This window comes from Mugil cephalus, chromosome 4 (genome assembly GCF_022458985.1).
Source record: "Mugil cephalus isolate CIBA_MC_2020 chromosome 4, CIBA_Mcephalus_1.1, whole genome shotgun sequence".
NCBI classification, from domain to species: domain Eukaryota; kingdom Metazoa; phylum Chordata; class Actinopteri; order Mugiliformes; family Mugilidae; genus Mugil; species Mugil cephalus.
The window spans coordinates 20,806,742-20,825,858 of NC_061773.1; the positions used below are offsets into that span (position 1 = coordinate 20,806,742).

General features: G+C 44.8%; 1 protein-coding gene across 3 annotated transcripts in view; it reads left to right on the plus strand.

Annotated features, from left to right (window-relative positions):
- Window positions 1–767: 767 nt before the first annotated feature.
- Window positions 768–19,117, plus strand: part of ndrg3a (ndrg family member 3a) — a 32,812-nt gene continuing 14,462 nt past the window's right edge. For all 3 annotated transcript variants that reach the window (XM_047583225.1, XM_047583227.1, XM_047583229.1), the window contains exons 1-3: window positions 768–936; window positions 14,665–14,748; window positions 17,137–17,169. In XM_047583225.1, the coding sequence (XP_047439181.1) occupies window positions 14,692–14,748; window positions 17,137–17,169 (90 nt within the window). In that variant the 5' untranslated portion in view covers window positions 768–936; window positions 14,665–14,691. The remainder of the gene's footprint in view (window positions 937–14,664; window positions 14,749–17,136; window positions 17,170–19,117) is intronic.

The following is a 19,117-nucleotide window of genomic DNA, read 5'->3' on the forward strand; positions in this document are numbered from 1 at the left end:
AGCCATGCTTAGTTTGGAGTTTTGGACCATTAACACAAAAGCATTATAATCTATAAGTAACGACATCTACGTATTTATTTAATTTTTTTCATTTGTTTTAGTGGAATTTACATTTAATAAAAGATCCTTCAATAAAAATGAAATTTCCTAAGAAAGATAATTGCAGTTTTGTTCTGTCTACTTCTCTAACTAAAACAGTGGACACATTAGAGATAGCAGTTATTTACAAAAATTGTAAAATTGCAGTCTTCTATAAAAGTTTCACGCTATGCAAATTCATGCCGAGGGCCAGATTTGACCCTCTGGCGGACCACTTTTGGCCCGCGGGCTGTATATTTGACGCGTGTGATCTAAGACTTCAAATGCTTCCACTTGCACCTGTTTTTTTTCTTCTTGTTTCTAAAACGTCAACTTTTAGGACAAAATGTTCACTTGCTGTCTAACAGATCCCACCCACGGACTGGTGCCGCGATTACGAGATAGTTGTTATCACTGGTCATAATGTTATGGTATATGACCGTATAAAATACATATATATGACATTGCATTTCTGACTTCGATCTCTCTCGTGCGTACAGGTAAGGTGGGTCTGATATTTGATGGTTTTCGTTTTCCCCCCCGGCCCCGGAGCTCTGCCCCGAGTCTCGTCCTCAGCATTTCGGAGCGGAGTGGGACCTCCTGTCTGTGGGTCGTGTCTGTGGGTCGTGCCGCCTCCTCTCATTGGCTCGCGCGCCGTGTCTGCGCCGCAGCGTGGAGTTCCGCCCACAGTCAGTCACAGCGAAAAAAAAAAAAAATACTAGTTGGGGCAAAGGAAGGAAGGAAGAAACAGCGGCGGCGTGTATTGTCCACTTAGACGCACATTTAAACGCCGATATTCAACCCGGTGCCCGGTTGGGAGTTGACTTCGTCTCGCCGCGTCCTCATTTCACCGACGAGGTAAGACTCGGACCCGTGTTTTCGCCGCAACATGTTCCCATTGACCACTTACAGATGTTCCCGATGCCACGGGAGATTACCGGAGCCCTCTGTCTGTACAGTCATTTGTTACCTCGAGGCGGATAGAGGCTTTAATTAACGACTAATTTAAACCACGTGTTAAACGCCAAACTAGACCCGAGTGAAGCGGTTCCGTCACCAGAAAAAAAAAAAAAAAAAAAAAAAAAAAATGCGGTTGAATGAGTTTAGTGATGCGACACAGCGCTGGGGTTCTCATCTTGTGTACCTTGTTTTCTGCGTGTTGTCGGTGCGGAGTGTTTGGTCGTTACCCCCTCCGCTTCCTCTTATATTTTGTTTTTGCCCACTTGGTTAAAACGAGGCCTGTCACGACGCGTAACTGGAACAAGTGGAGAAATGTTAGCCGAATAATAGCCAGCAGCTTGTTAGTGCATAGAAAGAGTACAGAGCTAATGCTCCTGGTGGAATACACATCATTTAGTGAGGAAAAAACAGAAAAAACAAGACTTTTGAGGCGCGAGCTATTTTTTCCTCCTTTTTATTAATATTAAATGTGATATTTATACTTTCAACAGAGACACGTTTGGCTAAAAAGGCCCAGAGCTGTCCTGCGTGGAGTGGCAAGTATCTTGCCACCTGTCGTGATGTCACTATATTTCTTCTTTTTTTTTCCACATTTTTCGGTCTAGACTGAGAAGGTCTCATTATCATCCCCCCCTCCTCCTCCTCTCACCTCCTCCCCCTCCCCTAGATTCATTAGTGGGGTGTAGCTGCCGCAGGTGTTCAGACACCACGCAATGGATGACAATGTCACTTCTGAGCGTGCGAAGGTCACACACAGGTGGGACATGTGGGCATCAGGTGTTTCCACCTGACCCCGAGTTACTATTTTGTGAGTTTAAACTAAAAGTAAGTTTTCTCTGTGAATCTCACCAGGAAAGCGTAAGATATTTTAATAAATAACAAAATAAATGGCAATAAAGTCGCTGCGACCTTAATAATTAACACACGCCGTCTCCATGTTGGCGCCGTTTTTTTTTTGGTGTCTAATCGTTTCGACTTGAGCGCATTAAAGTTTCACGGCGGCGGTGTTGAATTCGACCCTCCTGTCTCCCACAATGCTCTCTCGCGCGGTGTCACGTGGTCGTTCGAGGCTTGAATGAAGCTTACACAATAAGGATTTTGTTGTCACTCACAACATTGCGTCTTGAAGGCTGTTGTTCCAGCTGGAAACCTCAACGGATAAGTCAAACGGTCACAGATATCTGGAGCCGATGTTTGAGCCGATCTGTGGATCAGTTCTTTCACAACAACGCGGAGTGGGCAGTCTGAGGTTTATTGCTGTATTGTTGGAAGCAGTCCATCCCTGGTTGATAATTACAGTACTGCTTAACTAATGGGAGTGCCAGAAGTTGCTCATTAATCCACATGTTGGCCTCAAGGTCCTGAAAACCTGTCCGTCTGGTCTCTGCAGACTCTGATCATTAGACCCCGCTGAAGTGGGCCTGTTTTAAAGCCGTCGGGTTTCCTCTGTGGAGGGATTCACCTTTCACGAGCACTCGGGGGGAAATGAAAACAAATGCGGCGTTAATGCAGCGTTGCTGGACTTTACACTGTAAGCGAACGATGTAAAATAATTTCGGTGTGTAAGTATGAAGAATAGCGCCGTTAAGGTGCCTTTCAGCGGGGATTACAATTTACCACTCGCTGTATTACAGAGATTAGAAAGTACATAAAATGTGTGAAACGCTCTTGTGTGGAAGAGGATTTCTTGCAGCGGAGGCAGGGATGAATGTCAAGGAATAACCGCTCACCGGAGAGATGGAGACGGTAATTAAGCTGCTGTGCTGACAGTCATTCTGCCTCGCGTTCGCTTTCACCTCAGCATTACTGTCTATTAGTTTGCAAGCCCTGCAGGGCAAGACATGACCTGTACCACACTTTACTGTGGCTTCCTCTCATTACTGGAAATGCTTATCGCCCTTTTGAGTCCTAGTCTCATTTGGTAACAGACGTGTGGGACGTGTCTTTGAAAATAAATAAATATAATAATAATAATGATAACCCTCAGTTCGTGAGTCTGAACATTTCTTCTCCAGCTCTGCACCGCTGTGCTTTTGTTACTGAACAGCATCTGTAATTCAAGCTGTGCCCGGCCTAGAGTTACAGTGCGAGCTTTGCGGAAAGAGCTGAAGTATGTATACCTCTGTTCCAGGTTAGCTGCTTAAATTTCCCTTGACCTCACCCTAACGGTAAATCCGAAGAGCTGCTCACCTGCCCCCCCTGCTTTCACTGCAGGGACGGAGCAGAGGATAAGTCTCCTTGTAGTGAAAACCCCACATCTGAGCCAGTTTGCCGGTCGGCTCGTGTGAGGCGGCACTGGTGTCCACACATTTTTTCTTATCGGCTGGATCACACCCCCGCCGGAGGGAGGGCACACCGTATGTCTCCATCTTCTTTATCAACATCAGCAGGTGGGGATGAGGGGACGCGGGAGCACAGGTGGTGCGCTTGTTGATTCAAAGTGTTGTGTGCAGGCCAAGCCAGAGCTTTGCCCCCCCCCCCCCGTCACCCCACACCCCACACCGCCCCTTTGATCTTGTTACTGCAAAAATTCCTTCACATCAGCTCTGATGTTTTTTTTTCTTTTTTAGTTTATCTGCAATTTGTCATTTCATTTCCTCCATCTACATAAGACCGACATAACCGTATCCACTCTGAGACGTGTGTGTGTGAGACACAGGAAGCAAAGAAAGACAATGTTTCAAATCCCTGATACATTTGATACAAATAAGTTGTTAAGCGTGTTAGTGTTTAGTTACAGTGTCTCACTGTGAGCCACATGAACGCTCTCATCCTCGCCTTGCTTTACGGTCAAGGGAACACCCAAGAGAGGCAAATGCTGTAGTGGTTGTTGTTGTTGTTGAGACAGAGCAAATGGCAGAAACCGTGCCCTGGCGGTTAGAGGATCCTCCCCCTCAGGCTGCGTTTCTGTGACGGTCGGTTAAATCCAGGCAGAGATGATTCACCTTGATCTATAAACACTGGAATTGTACTTAAACAGGGTGCGTCCCTGGAGAGAGTGTGTGTGTTTTTTCTGACTCAGTGCAAGTTGTGACATTTTTAATATATGTGCTGTTTGAAAAATATTAGGAAGGGAGTGAATGTCTTAATTGTCCCTGCGGTTGAAGGTTAATTATAACCGCCTGGACGCCTCGAGAGCCGAGTTAAAGGTGCGCTGACTGGGAAAACCTCTCGCGTCGCTTTGGTTGTTGTGATGAGGAGAGAATGACTTTATGTAAATGACGGTGGGAAAAGGTCGTTCGATTTCAGCGGCGCCACCAGCTGAGCTGCGGGTGGGTAAGGAGGAGGTGGTGGGGGGGGGGGGTCCCTTCCCGATGGTTGCCAAGGACACCGCCGACCTCCACACTGAGCGCTCACAATGGGAAGGCGCCAGAGGACCACCTCTGTGCGTCTCTGGGGGATTGAATTGACAGTAATCAGTCATAGTGACGGTCAAGTTGACCACGCTGATAACTCTATTTGGAGAGGCCGCGTTCTTGTGTGGCAACAGGCCTCTTAGCACTGATTCATACCTGAAACACGCTGACACACGGTCTGATTCAAAAGCCCTCTGTGTAGTCACAGGCTGAGGTCTTTACCGTCTCTGGCACCGGGTTCTCTCATGTCTCCTGTTAATGTTTTATAGAAGCTGTATCTCATGTTTCCACCCAGCTTGTTGAAACGATGCTGTAAGTTAATGTGTGTGTATGTGTGTGTTTCTGTACAAGTCAGTGACCGGGCTGCACAGATGGTCTCGCCGCTGCCCCCAACAGCTGCCTTCGGCCCGTCTGAGCGCGCTCCACAGATCCTGCTCAGCGTGAGCAGGTCTCCGCTGTTCTGGAGACTCGGCCCGGGACCCAGGACGCACACACGCACGCACACACACTTCGTCCGTCCGTGCTCTCGGCAGAGGAAATCCCCACAGACTGAGCTGCAGCTAGCCTAGCGTAGCGTAGCGGAGCATGGACAGGTACTCTATTAGCAGCACTGAGTGCAGGGCGACAGGACAGGCCATTCAGTCTTATTTATAGCCGGGTAGCAGCAGGAGGAGCTCAGCCAGACTCGCACCTCTCCCTGACCTATCGCAGCGGATTTATCAAGACTCGTCTGTGCCTCGGCACCCCCTCCTTAGTAGCCATGATATGTTTTTTTTTCTTTCCTCCTAACCCGCCCCAGCCATGTCTTGCTTTGTGTGAGACTCGTCTGTTCCCCGCGTGTATTGATTTATTGATGACGCGAGCCATGTAGCACCAGCTTTCTAAATCGCCATCTATGACGCCATTCCCTTATTAAGTCTGTTCATCATTGCTTGAAAGGACCGGCAGGCTCAGTGTCTCCCAGTGACTTGTAGTGTGGAAGGAAAGATGAAAAGCATCCCTGATATACGTGTGCTGTGTGTTCCTATTAGCCGCACTAAGAGCCTGCATTATTGAGCCACTAGTCTCTTGCAGGATGGATGATGTGCCCTGAAATCCACATGACAAATAAAGAGTTACACCCACCTCTGAGCGCTTAATATTCGTCCTGTCATGCTTGCTCCTCGGTTCCTGATCTCTCTATGACTAATTACGGAGGAACAGCTAAGATCATTTCACACCTACACAGGCCAGCTATATTAGTCCTCAGCTGAAATTGGGTGGAGACTTACACGGAGTTACAAGTTCTTAAGTGTTATCTCCTTATTGAATGTATGAGGTGGCAAAAGTCCATGGTTCCAGTTGTAGAAGTTTAACCGAGTGAAATAAGTGGATGTTTCTGTGCACATTTTCCTCACATGAACATATAAAAGCCTCATGACTCCACGATATCGCTGTAATTCTTTACTTGCAGCGAGGCGGCCCCATTGATTGGCGATAGGAAACAAAGCGGATTTCTTCTTAATCCTCAGTTTGGTCTTCGTCCATTACAGACCACTCCACCTCGCAGAGATGTGTTGCTGGGAATTAAAGCGATCTTTTCTCAATACAGAGACTTTGATCCAGAATCCCTGCATCGTTAGGTCGAACATACTCTTCAGTTCACTGTCATTTGCACGTTTGGTTAGTTTATCTTCTGTCTGCACTGACGTGGACAGTGTGTCAGGACGCATACGTCGAGGGATTCATTCCTTTGCGTTTCTCAGATCATCTGCTGTTTGAAGTCTGTTCTGTCGAGCCCTGTTCACAGCTAAGCCAGGTGACTACAAGCAACCAAAGATGATTCAGCCTTAAGCTCTGCAAAAATCTCAGCCAGTGTCTGGAACAAATATTGTTCTGTCCAGTCGTCACACAGGCCTTTCCAGTCTGGGTTTGAATTACGGCTGTGACAAACATTTTTATTTTATTTTTTTTACATATTTATTCAATTAATAGTAGTAGTTGAATATTAATCTTTTTTTAACTACTGAAATATAACTTTAGCTTTTCCTTGCACATTTTATTCATATAAGATACATATTTGAACATGATATCTAAGAATGGAAAACCCATTTCAAATGAGAAGTTTTACTAGGGCTGGGTATTGGCAACAACTACGATACGTATCACAATATTTGAGTCATGACATGATACATTGTTGCGATATTATGATATTGCAATATTCTACATAGTTCACTGAGAAATGTTAAATGTAGCTTAAAGTTCAAGTTGTGTAGATGTACACCAGATGACAGTGATAATTCATTGGACAAATTGTGTCAAAAACCAATATTAATCCAAATGATCCATTTCGAATTTGTTGCACATGTTCAGGAAAAAGTGTTGGTGGACGTATGTTATTAGTTCACGATCGGCCCAAAACATGGGCATTTGTTTCTTTTAAAATCAATATTGTATCATCATATCGATATGTTTTACCATATGCTACTTTTTAACTTTTTTTTGAGTGTAATTAGGTTATATGTCTTTACTATTAACTGTGTATGTGCATCTATATGAGAGCAAACACAGGGAGAACCTGTAGGTCAAAACCCACATCGTTGAGCTGTGATTAAAACCACAGCTAAATGTTGTTTCCCTCCACTTGGAGTTGATTGAAATTGATGTTGTTTAGATTTGTAGGTCTACATGTGCGGAATCAATCTGCTTACAACTTGTGAATGCGCTGGAAAGCGGCGCTGCCAGGGATTAGCATCGTGATCAGCATCTGCTCCCGAGTCTCTTCTTATGAATACGGTGACGGATTGATTTCCTTGAGCAAGCTCGAGATGTCATGTACGTGCGTGAGTTTTTCCATTAACTCCTCTTAGCGGGACATTTCCTGTGACACGAGTCTTCCCCCGTCACTTGGTACCACGCTCAGATCACCTATAATAATAATAATACGTGCGTCTATTTTTGCAGCACCGTGACATTTTCACCTCATAGGGAACGCTTTGTGGGCCGGTACTGGTGCGTGACATGCTCCACAATGACCTGTCCTAGCCATTTAAATATAGGGCCATGACTGATGTCTGTGGTTCTAGTTATGGAGATGCAGTTTAAACACACCCGCCTATAAGACACTCAAAAGTTATAGCAGCGTAGTGCAGAAACTGCTCCTTTATTTATACATGAGGACTAAAATAGAGCCCCAGCTAAATTTGCGAGGCTGTATGGTACGATGTACTGAGGAGGGAGGGACATAGGAGGGCTGACTCACATCCCCGCTGCCCTCACACCAACACCCCAGTCCATAACTGCTGCACGCCCTTTCCTCGTGGCCGTAATGGATAAATCAAGTTTCCAGTTTGCCGTTCCGAAACATCGCCCCAACCAGTGGAAAAAAATACGACTGTTGGTCTCCGGGTCTGTATTCGTGCCGTAAATTTAGACGCGCCAGCAGAAGTTATGACGAATAATTTTCCAAACCACGGCGCTCTATTTATGAAGCCCCTTCGCGCTTCTTCATGTGAAGCTTCCTGATGATGCCAACTGATATGTGTGGTTATAAATCAATACACCCAGATGCGGCTCCTTGATCTCATGAGAACCATTAGCAGATAAAGTGGCCCCCTCACGGAATAATGTAATTCTTTAAAAGCCCTTAGAGAGTAACGAGAGGGGTCTCGCGCTCAATGGCCCTGCAGGATTAGCGCATGAATGTATCTATGGTATGTGTTACTATGTGCCAGTTTACATGGATTCATGAGCGCATCAGAGTCTGTCCTCATTATGTGTATAGAGGTCAGGGTTTGAGTGGGCAGCGGAGTAGCAGAGGGCCCCCTGTTTTGGCAGACGGATCAGTGCAGGGGATGCTACGTGCCAGTGAGTATCTTTGCTGATGAGCCAAGCCTTTCCTCACACACACACACACACACACACACACACACACACACACACACAGAGGCGTTCGAGTGATGGACGATCAGTGTAGGATTTCCTCTCGGAAAACAAAAATATGCAGTTACATCGGTCACTAAATAGATGCTCTGAACAGACAAAGAAGCTCGTATTGATTGGATAACACAAGTCAGAGGATAAGCTTGTGATTTTTACCCTTGCGCTACTTCTGTCGTGTTTGTGTGTGATGTCCCATGTTCTCTCCAAGTGCAACCACTGCAACATTTTTATCACTTGCATTTTGAGTAATGACTGGCCGGAGGCTCGAGATATTAAACGTATTAATGACTGAGTCATTCTGCCTTCAGATTTGCTTTTGCAGAGAGAGCTGAGTCAATTATAGTAATGCAGTTTTTCACATTTAATAGATCCTTTTAAACCTTGAAAGATCAAACAAGGAGGTCGATATTTGAGGTGGTAGACCGGTTTGTCTCATGTACACTGTGTTGATCCTACTGTTTCCTTCTAGTCTCTCCTATTCAGACTTATACCTGCACAGGATCATGTCTCAAACGCCCTAAATAATTGTTTTAGGTGGGTTTTGTTTGTCATTTTCATTTTGCGTGCTGGTTAAAAATAGACCGATTGAATCCCGACAAAGACATCAGAGAGGTGTCTCATCATTATTTATTTATTTCGTTTTTTTGCTACATTGTTATAAGAACAAAAAGCCGCCTCTGTCGGCTTGTGTCAGTAGAACCGTATAAGCTGTAAGGAGAGTGATGGAGCCTCGGGAGAGCAAGCTGTCATTTAATTAAGCAGACGTGAAGCATGGGGAGCTGTGTGTGCGTGAGCGTCTGAGCACGTGAGTGTGCGCCGGTCCCTGTGCTTGTTCATCTGTGCGTGTTTGCTGACGGTATCAGCAGGGGATGCTCGATGCTATAGGTCAGCTTTTCCATGTTGGAGAACAAAAGAGCAACCTCGAGATCAAATTTCCCCCCCAGGTCTTATCCCTTGGCTGTCAAATTATATACAACAGAATAAAATCCAACTTTTCTTTGGATCATGTTGTTATTGACCTAACGTGAGGGGGTGACGTGGGGGGGGGGTTGAAATGCCTAACAAATGGATTTTCCTCATCTAATTCTCTTACCAAACAACCCAGGTTAGAGCAATAATCTGGATCTGAGCCTTGTCACAGTCCATTAGCTTTACTCTGCTGCAGATTGCCTCCTCTGCAGAAGGAGAACTGTAAACACTGGCTTGGCCTGGTTACGAAAAAGTTGGAGGATAAAGAAATTTCCACTGACATGACCCTGGAAAACTTTCTCTGTCTTAATGGTATGGCACCGCCTCACTCTGTACGTTTACATGCACGGCTTCATCAAGCTATGCTCAAAATTTCTGAATGTGGTCCTTGTCCCAGTTTACATGTAACAGAGAAAACTGAATACCTGACGGGAACACGTCCACCTCCTCCACACTAGGTGGCGATGTGTCTTTTCAGTGGGTTAATATGGCCCCCTTTCCGGTTGACCTATTACATCATACAATAAACAGGAGTCGTACTATAGACTGGAGTCGTTCATGCGGCAGACCAACATTTCAAACCTCAACGACATGGGTGATAGTGCAGCTTTTTAATCTTGTAATGTGTGCGCTACTTATGGAGCAAATAAAATACACACCATCCCTCAGGTGGTTCTTCTACCAGTTCTGTTTACCCATTTCTTTTGTGACCGGCTTTCTTGGATGTTTTTGTTCAGATTAAGGTGTATACATGCCGGGAAAAATCAGTTTCTAATTGCATTATCTTTGTGTCTTAATCAGATAAGGAGGACTCTGATGTTACCCAGAGTAATGTGTTTACATGCGCTTAAGTTGTCCAGGTAGAGTCAGATTAAGACAATATTTCATTTTATTCACATGCATGTAAACGTACTGACTGGTGACCGGAGTTGTAGCCGTGACGGGGAACCGGATGAACAGACTTCAGTGTGTCTCAATGGTTGGCATGAGGCTCCTGTCGCCTGTTTTCTGTTGTGATGTGAAGTTCCATGAAGTGCTGACTGGGGACAGACACGCCCGTGTTCTCCTGTAATTGAGCCGTCGTCAGAGTAATTTGGCTCAAGGAGAAACGAGACAGGCAGATGACGCCACTTCATCTCACCGGAAATGAGTTGATAATAGGGAATAACTGTGCTTCAAAGACGCAGCCTGCTATGGTCTTTACTTTAGGGTGTAGTCACACTCAGTGTGTTTACATGCGGAGCTTAATCGATGCTAAAAATTTGACTTTCTGACTACAGTCCTTGTCCCAGTTTACATGCAACGGAGAAAATCGAATAACTGACGCGAACATGTCCTCCTCCTCCACACTAGGTGGCGATAGGTGTCTTTTCAGCAGGTTAATACCACATTAATACGGCCCGTTTTGCAGTTGACCTATTACGTCATATAATAAACAAAATGCAGCAGACCAGCATTTCAAACAACAACCATAGGGATAATAGTAAACTTTTTAATCTCGTACGTAATGTTGGTGCTACTCCTGGTGCAGATAAGTTGGTCAGAGGAAAGAGGGCTGACAACTGGCCCTAGTGTGAGTGCAACCTTACGCGTCTCATTAAACAGTCTCCTCTGCTCTAAGGGAAGTGTTGTTGAATGCATTTCATTATAAGGGGAAGTTATTGGGTCTGTTGTGATTGCGCTTCAAAACAACTCAAACTGAACATACAGTTTGAGTTTGGTGGCAGCTTTCAGCTTCATTCCTGACTCCAACGGGGGGGGGGGCTAGATAGACAGCTAAGCAACCTGTGACAGCACCTCCCTGTCATTCAAAGCAGCCACGTCCTTAATTCATAATTTCAAACTTTATTTATACAATTTAAACGAGTTCAACCCTGTACAGTGAGTAGTGAAATATGCTGTAAACATGTTTATTTCTGCTGATAGTTTTTAATTTAACATGGAGGACTATGGGGTGCGATGCATTTTCAGCTATTTGAGGAACTGCAATTTTTGGCACTTCCCCACAGAAACATTTTTTTAACCTGTTGTGTTGCTGTTTCATTTGTTTCATAGGGAAAAACAGTATTTTTTTCTCTCCTTTGGTTGAATAGCCTTTGTGGCAAGTTGACGCTGACTTTGTTTACATCCAAAAAAGTTGGTGCTGTTTTCAAGCTGAAAATCTTCTTGCAAAGTCTTGCAGTTCAAAGTAAATATAACTGATGAACCATAAGGATTCTACATAAATAATGTATGTGGTGGTGTGAAGCAACAACAAACACACTTTTAAAAGGATCAAAATGTTCAACTTGTAATGGACTGTGAGACTCACCGCTGGTTTATTGCTCAATAAATCTCTTCCAAGTCCACCCAGCTCTCGAACCACAACACCACCACCTTCGCTGTAAAGAGAGACAGAGACGTCAGTGTGTGGACAGGAGCGGCTGCGTGGCATTATTCCTGGTGGCCGTAGTCGGGGTCCTCCAGGGACCCTGATACGGGTTAATACGAGGCCACTGCGGTCACGTTCACCTTGCTCAACCTAAAGCCCAGAGGTTACGGTCAATGCGCGGCCGTGACGTGACTGATGAAGACGGCGGGTAAATGTGAGGTCGTGGTTGCCATGGTGACGGGGTGGAAAAGGGGACTAATTGAAGGGGCTAAAAAGGGAGGGTCAGCATCACAGCCGGGCTCTCTGTCGTCCATCATGAAGACGGCTCGGGCTTCTTGATGGCCCAAGGTGAGATGAAGATGAATATACAGAGACGGGAGGAGAGAGGGAAAAGTGGTACGAGGACTAAAGGATGCGTTCATCAATCACTCAAGGCGTCTGCTGACATGGCAGCTACAGGACTGCTTTTGTTGGCAGAAACGAGGTGTATCTTAAGTAGGTGTTTTGGCGCCTCTGTACGTACTGTATGTACCTCAGGTAACGGCTCGTCCTCTCTGCTTACAGATTTAGTCGTAGGATGGTGCTCGTCAGCGGTAGAACAGGCACTGAGGGAAGCTCAGTTAGTCATTCGTTTATTAAACCGACAGATTTCCCCGTGTCTGCGTGAGCCTTTTGATGAAATCGTTTTGTCAGGATTGGAAACCTCCAGGTGTCCCAGAGGAAGTGAGCGCTAACCCTTTTGACATAGAAGGAGCATCGTTTAATTTTCTTTCCGAGGCAATTTGTTTCCTGCGCCTGTTAATCGGCACATCCCTCCTCGATCTCTGCGTGGAACGATATCTGGCGCTGAAACGAGGCTCCCCTGGCGCCTCGTGCTTGGAAATGGGACCTAAAGAACATGAGGGAAATCGTGTGTGAAAGCGATGTCATTTTGCGCTGCTCATGTTGATGGCGGAAGAACTGAGTAAAAGAGAGTCTGGTGTCAGGGAGACCATTACTGCCCCCCCCCCCAGCCTCTTCCACATTCATGGTATGCTACGAATGTGGGACAAACCACGCACGCCGCACAGATTGCTAATGGAATTTCCCTGCTGTCATCTGGGAGCACTTTCCTGTTGCAATTACACCAAATCTCTGCTGTCATATCACATCTATAGGCCGTGTGTACGTCACGGGGAAATGGAGTCGAAAGCACGAGCTTCAGAAGCAGTCAATTCCACCACCATTGTCTCCTTGCCTCACATCTGTCCCATGGGTCTATCCCAGCTTAGAATAAACATCAGCAACCAGCTTTGTCTCTATGGCAACAGCTGTGCATGCTGAGCGGCGGAGCAGGCATGCAGTCGGCGGGGAAGTGTGGAAGCGATGTGACGGTCTTTCAGGTGATTTGAGGGAAGGTTTAGGGGCTTTGAAATGAGCCGATCCCTCCCCCCGGGGGGTTTCAGGTGGAAACCAAAGGACGGTTATAGGGGGCGGGGTAGTTACGTGCCCGGTTAACCCAGTATAATAGGTCAGTGGGGTTGGGCTTTGAGAGCCAACCAGTCAGTCTGTCAGCGTAAGCCTACCCTGACCCCCATCTCCCTTAACACCTCACTCACCCGGGCCAGCCAGCAACTATTAAAGCAGGCTGTGCCTCCATCCCACTTTCTGAGGAAGTGTTGGATTGATCCGGGCCAATACGCTCAATCTGTTCAAGCATGCAGAGTATTTGTTTTTCCTTTTTTCCCTGTTCAGCTGTCTAAATATTATTTAGTTCCACCATTGAGCCGGATTTGTCAGCAGGGATTTTGCCGGACGTGTTTTCATTCCAACCCTGGATGTTTGAACATTTTTTTTATTATTATTATTATTATTTTTATTCCAGTTTTTTTTTCTCTCTCTTTTTTTTTTTTTTTGTAATTTAAGGATTGTGCTCATTTTTACGAATCTGCTTCCCTGATTGTTTCCAAGCAAGGTGCAATCTGTTGCCGGGTCATGATGACCCCCAAACCTGATTGATGCGTCATCAGACAGATGTTCTGTTTTTGACCACACGCCAGGAAAAAAAGACGAAACCGCTGCTAACGTAGACGCGGCGTTACGTCATCATTGCTGGTGTCTCCCTCTGTAAGTTGGCCGCTGACGATCCCTGAAGGTTATCAGATACTATCACAGCCAGCAGCTCAAGGGCGTTCGTTGGGGGTTGTCTCTTGACAGCCAGGAAGTGACTCCAGGCTGCCTGCTCCTGTGGTTGGCTAATCCTGTGGCCAATTGCGTTTGTCCTTACTTCCTGCCTGTTTCTGTTAATATCATGTGCTTTTCCTCTGATAGATGTAGTGCTTTTATGCCAAGGCTGTGTGTTGTGCGGCGCGGGGCTGATTTGGCTTCGTCTTCCAGTTGTGAGCGATGACCTAGAAGAGACAGAGGCTCCATCTGCTGTTATTTGCAACACGAGCCTGATAATTCAATACTACTTCCTGTCCTCACCTTTCTTTTTCAAACGGGCAAGGCCGAAGAGATGCCGTTTCAGGGAAAGCGGGGGAAGGGGGGAGCGTTCTGCCTTTGCGTCGGTGTGTTTGTGTTGTAATTACGTGCAGGGACGAACGGCTGGTTTCAAGGAGAAAACAAATGAGGGGGGCTTTACAGCGTCTTGTTAAGCCAGGCCTGATCCATCTCGGTACACGAACGCCTGTTTGTGAACCAGCTGTGTAGACTGGAAATGTGATCTTTGCCCGAGAATGAGAAAAAAAACCCTCTATTCCAGGACCCCCCCAGGTCTTATATGATGAGATACTATAAGCATCACAGTGTGCAAAGGTGTAACAGAGAGATTCCTTCAGTGCACCATGAAAAATGACTCAAAAGTGAATTCAGACGTCATCTGTCGGTCATGATTTTATTAATTTATTCTGAAAAGCAAATAAAAAAAATGTTCGTATTTTCTGTCTTTATTGGTGCACACAGATCTCTTATGACGCACATTTTTGTTCACATTTCTGCTGCTGAATTTCCCTTTTTCTTGTCATTCAGAGTTGTTCAGAGTGACCAGACAGAAGCATGGATGAGCTACAGGATGTACAGCTGACTGAGATCAAGCCGCTGCTGACCAATAAGGTGAGATGTGGTGAGAACCAGACAATGACAAACAGCACTTGTGCACTTTTTTTGTATATGGTTGTACAGAAATGGTGTGTGCGTGTGTGCTCTGTAAGTGGATGAGTACCCACTATGTTACTCCTGGGCAAATACATACGCTAGGCATGCATACTCTGCAGTCTTGTTCATCATGGTGAATTATTCATATCTCCACAACTGACGAGAGGAAAAAGAGAAGACGGGGAAAAACTGAGGGAGGGAGTGGATAGGAAAGAAGAAATTGGAGAGGGAATGAGACGGAGGAAGAGAGATGGGTTCATAACGTTGTTAGAGAAATCTGTTGAGCAAGAACAAAGAGAGATCAAAGGAGGATGGGAGCTGTGTATTTTATTTCTGGGAGCTTGAAAGATTCTAGTAAATGAGCAATGGCAAAAAAAAAAAAAGAAAAAAAAACACAATACCTGAGTGTCAGATCAAAGCTCTTCCCGTCCTTCTCTGGCCTCATCCTCTTCTCAGACGCTTCTCAACGGCTGATGAATGATTAAGAGAGAGCGTCTGGGGGATGGAAAGGTGGTTTTGTTCTTTCTCCGGGCTCAGACTGTCAGAGGCGTGCGGAGCCCCAGAGGAGGGCGAGCGGTGGATGTAACAGGTCGGACGGGTTTGCATCACCTCAGTGGGTGGTCTGAAGGACTAGTATTCCTCCCGGTCACTCTCTCACACTTGGGGTAAATGTCTTTTAAGAGGAGATGGTGTGTGTGTGTGGGGGGGGGGATGTATCAGAAAATGATCTGAGTGATGGAGCCTGGCACTGACCTCTCACTCCACCTAGTGGCCAGCGCATTACAAAGGTAAACAGGAGTCAGACTGAGAGGATGATATAACAGATCATGTAACAAGATCCTTGTTTTCCTTTTTGATGTTATGTAAAAGTGATGAAAACAATTCCTCTGAAAGGCCAAATGGATGTAACTTACAAGGTTATGGACGTGTGTGATTAGATAGATAAGATGGATGATGTATTTTCGGGGCGCCGTCCATTTCCGCTTACATACATCAGAGAAAATATACGGCTAAATGGAACTGAAAACAGCTTGTATGATGCCTGCCCTTCTTCATCTTTCATATCATGTCACCAGAACAAAAACACCAGAAAGAAAGAAAAAAAATAACAAAGAAATCATCAATATAACAGGAAAAAAGTAAAAAAGATGACACTTCAATCAATATGTGGACAACATGGATCAAATAGATGATTCATACCAATTTACAATAACATCCCAAGATTACATACTATGTTTTTTGACAATTATTGTCTATAAAAAAGATTTATATTTACTAATTGCATTACGTTTAAACATCTTTTTAAATTTAGAGATGATGTAAATCAAAGTAGGACATATACACAGATGAGCCACAACATTAAAACCACCTGCTTTTATCTCTATACTTCTCCCGTGTGCTTCCAAATCCATTTTGGAGAATTGACATGAGTCTCCGGTACCGGGGCGTTGGTAGTGGGAGGCACTTCACCTGTCAGTGCTTTTAATGTTGTGGCTGATGCATGTTAATGAAAAGAAGTGAAGAAAATTGATAATGAACACAGCAACAAATAAGAGTGTTAAGAGCGTGTTTGAACAGGGTTCATCTCCGTAACTCCAAATTATAATTTACAGGAATTTATTTTATTGTGTAGTCCACGAAAAGGCTACTGAGAGTTGTTACTGTAGCACACAAGACATCATGTTACCAGGCAGAATTAGCTAATTTCTTAAGAACTGCTATTGCTCAGTCGTTCTAAACTTTGGTCACAGACAGAAACATCACAGATGTTAATAATCTTGGCTTAAACCTGGCAAAATTTACAGTTTTGTGACTTGCACACCAAACTTTTGGGTAGATACAGATTTTTTTGTCATCAACCTGCATATACAGTATGTAGAACATAAATCAGTCATATGTCATCCATTATAAAAGGCACACAATCTCAAAATGAAAAACATCACAATCACAACCTTGGAGCAGTAAATGTGTGAGATCTTGGCAGCATCCAAAGAGTCTCACAACCAATACAAGCACTTTCACCGTCTTCATTCAAAGTTCACATTATTATATCAGTATTTGAGAACTACTTGTAGTGATAGTGGAGAAGTATAGACTTTGGCAAATATGATTCATGTTTATGATTTCTGCTGCACAGTTAAATCACTAGTAAGAAGAAAGGGGCAGGTTCAAAACGCTGCATCATCAGTTATAATGTGCACAACAAAGAGTTTAACTTCTGTTTTGTTAAATTTAAGTATTCGTTGTTTAAAGATGCAGAGCCGTAGTCTCAGGAGTCATTCCTTCATACAAGACATAAGGTGTGTGTGAAACTAATGCACATGTTTTCCTTTTCTTTACTTGCAGAATGCACGCAACTTCCAGGACTTCGACTGCCAGGTGAGTGATGCTTTCTGCTGCTGTTGTAGGCGCGGTTAGAGAACAAGATCTTACACTTGTGGATGGGCTTTCACATACTGGGACTCTGTCTGGGACTTGGCCCCCTACTACTGAACCTGTCCACTTGATCACCCTAAGCCAGAACATTGTTTCTCAGTGGTAACCCTCAACTTAACCACACACAGGATTCAGCTGACATTAGTTTCTTTTCTTGCATAAATCACTGAGAGCAATGTTGATCCAAAGTTTGTTCTTCAAATTTGTCCTTCCTCCCTCTGACTGTGAAGCTTTAATTAATGTGTGTCTGTATAAATGTGTGTCTGTGGATGGAAAGGCAGAGGTCACCTTAAAATCCTTTAGTAATGTTGAATACTGTTTTGCTACCTGCAGTCGACAAGTGAGCTAACACAAGGCCACTGTCTGATTATGCTGAGTATGATGGATAGGTGGAAATGTCTTCAACTTGTATGCATGCACGCTAAATTTGTGTTAAATCTCCGTTCATGTTTGTTGTCTCCGAGTGCTCTGGCTTCACCCCACAGTAAGAGCTGTGATTGGTCCACTTGGTAGTCGGCTGCTTCTCCATCTCTGTGATTTTCAAATTGGTTGAAGTGGATCAATAAAAATTGTAAAGGTTAACTGAGGAGGTTTGGAGATGCAGACATTTGTATGATGATTTAAGTTTCAGTCGCCATTGTTGAAGGTGAAGCAGGAAGTGGAAACAAAACTGACACAGAGCAGCATGGCCACGTTCAGAAGCATAATTGCGGCTTAACTCTGAATTAGACATAGGTGTAAAGGCGAGTGTGACCTGTTCAAGAAGTGTCTTCTTACCCAATGCATGCTGGGATAGGCACGACATGATGCAGTGGGTGAATGGAAAACAGTTTTGGATACATGGAGTAGGGGCTTATTGAAACTCTGTTGAGCAGGTCACCCTCGCAAATGTGTAACATTTCATCAATGTTTGAAATATTAGACCAAAAATGTGTTATGATGTTGGACACCATCAGCTAGACCACATGTGGAGACTCTGGCTGGAAAACCGTATTGCAGGACACTCCTAGAAGAAAACTTCCAAGATTCTGCTTATGGCGTTAGCGCTGTGTTATTCGCTCATCAGGGCTTGAAGGTCATATTTTTCCCTTGCTTCAAACTAGACAGGGGGAGTCGGTCCAGCTGTGCCTGCAGAGATTTTTAGCCGGACATTTAATTCTCACATTGCTCTCTGGTTCTTTCTTTCTGTGGTTTTGTGATGTATGCAGGTGAGTCAGCTCTGTTAAACAGGTATCTCAGCCTGTGTCTTCCACAGTAAGAATGTAGCTTTGCAGAGAATAAGTAACAATTTCAGCTATGGTCGGGTCTTTTTATGTGGTGAAGTAAGAGTCATTATCTTTCTTCAAAATGGGATGTAACCCTCGAGTGGGCAATGTTCCAGATTCCCTTCTTTGATGCACGTTTTTTTCCCCCCATTGCCAGCTCCTCTGTGCCTCCTGTGCAGTTTTCTCTTTTTTGTTTTTACAAGGAGTCTCCTTCATGAGGAGGAGAGGAAACGCTCTCTGCTGCGCTTTAATGTGCATCATGGCTGCAAAGGGTTAAACCTTTCAACCCTCCCTCACTTTCTGCAGTCAGGCCTGCTTCCAGCTTCCCACCAGAGCCAAAAATAGCTGGTGCAGGCAATAGGGCAGAGTAAGCATGTTGGCTGGAGCCGGCGTGCTACATGCTCTCCTGCATCCTTTCTGATTTGCACTATTATTAATACATTTGTTCACTGCTGCACTCAGTGGGCGGCTCATATTCGTGGCGCTACATTTCTCTCCCCTCACCTTCTCGAGATTCAGCTCATGTGATGCAGTTGTAATTTACAGAAAGGACCGTACCAGAATTTGTCTCAGTGGTATTGAGCCAGACTTAAGTGTATCTGACCTCGTTTCCATGGCAGCCATTT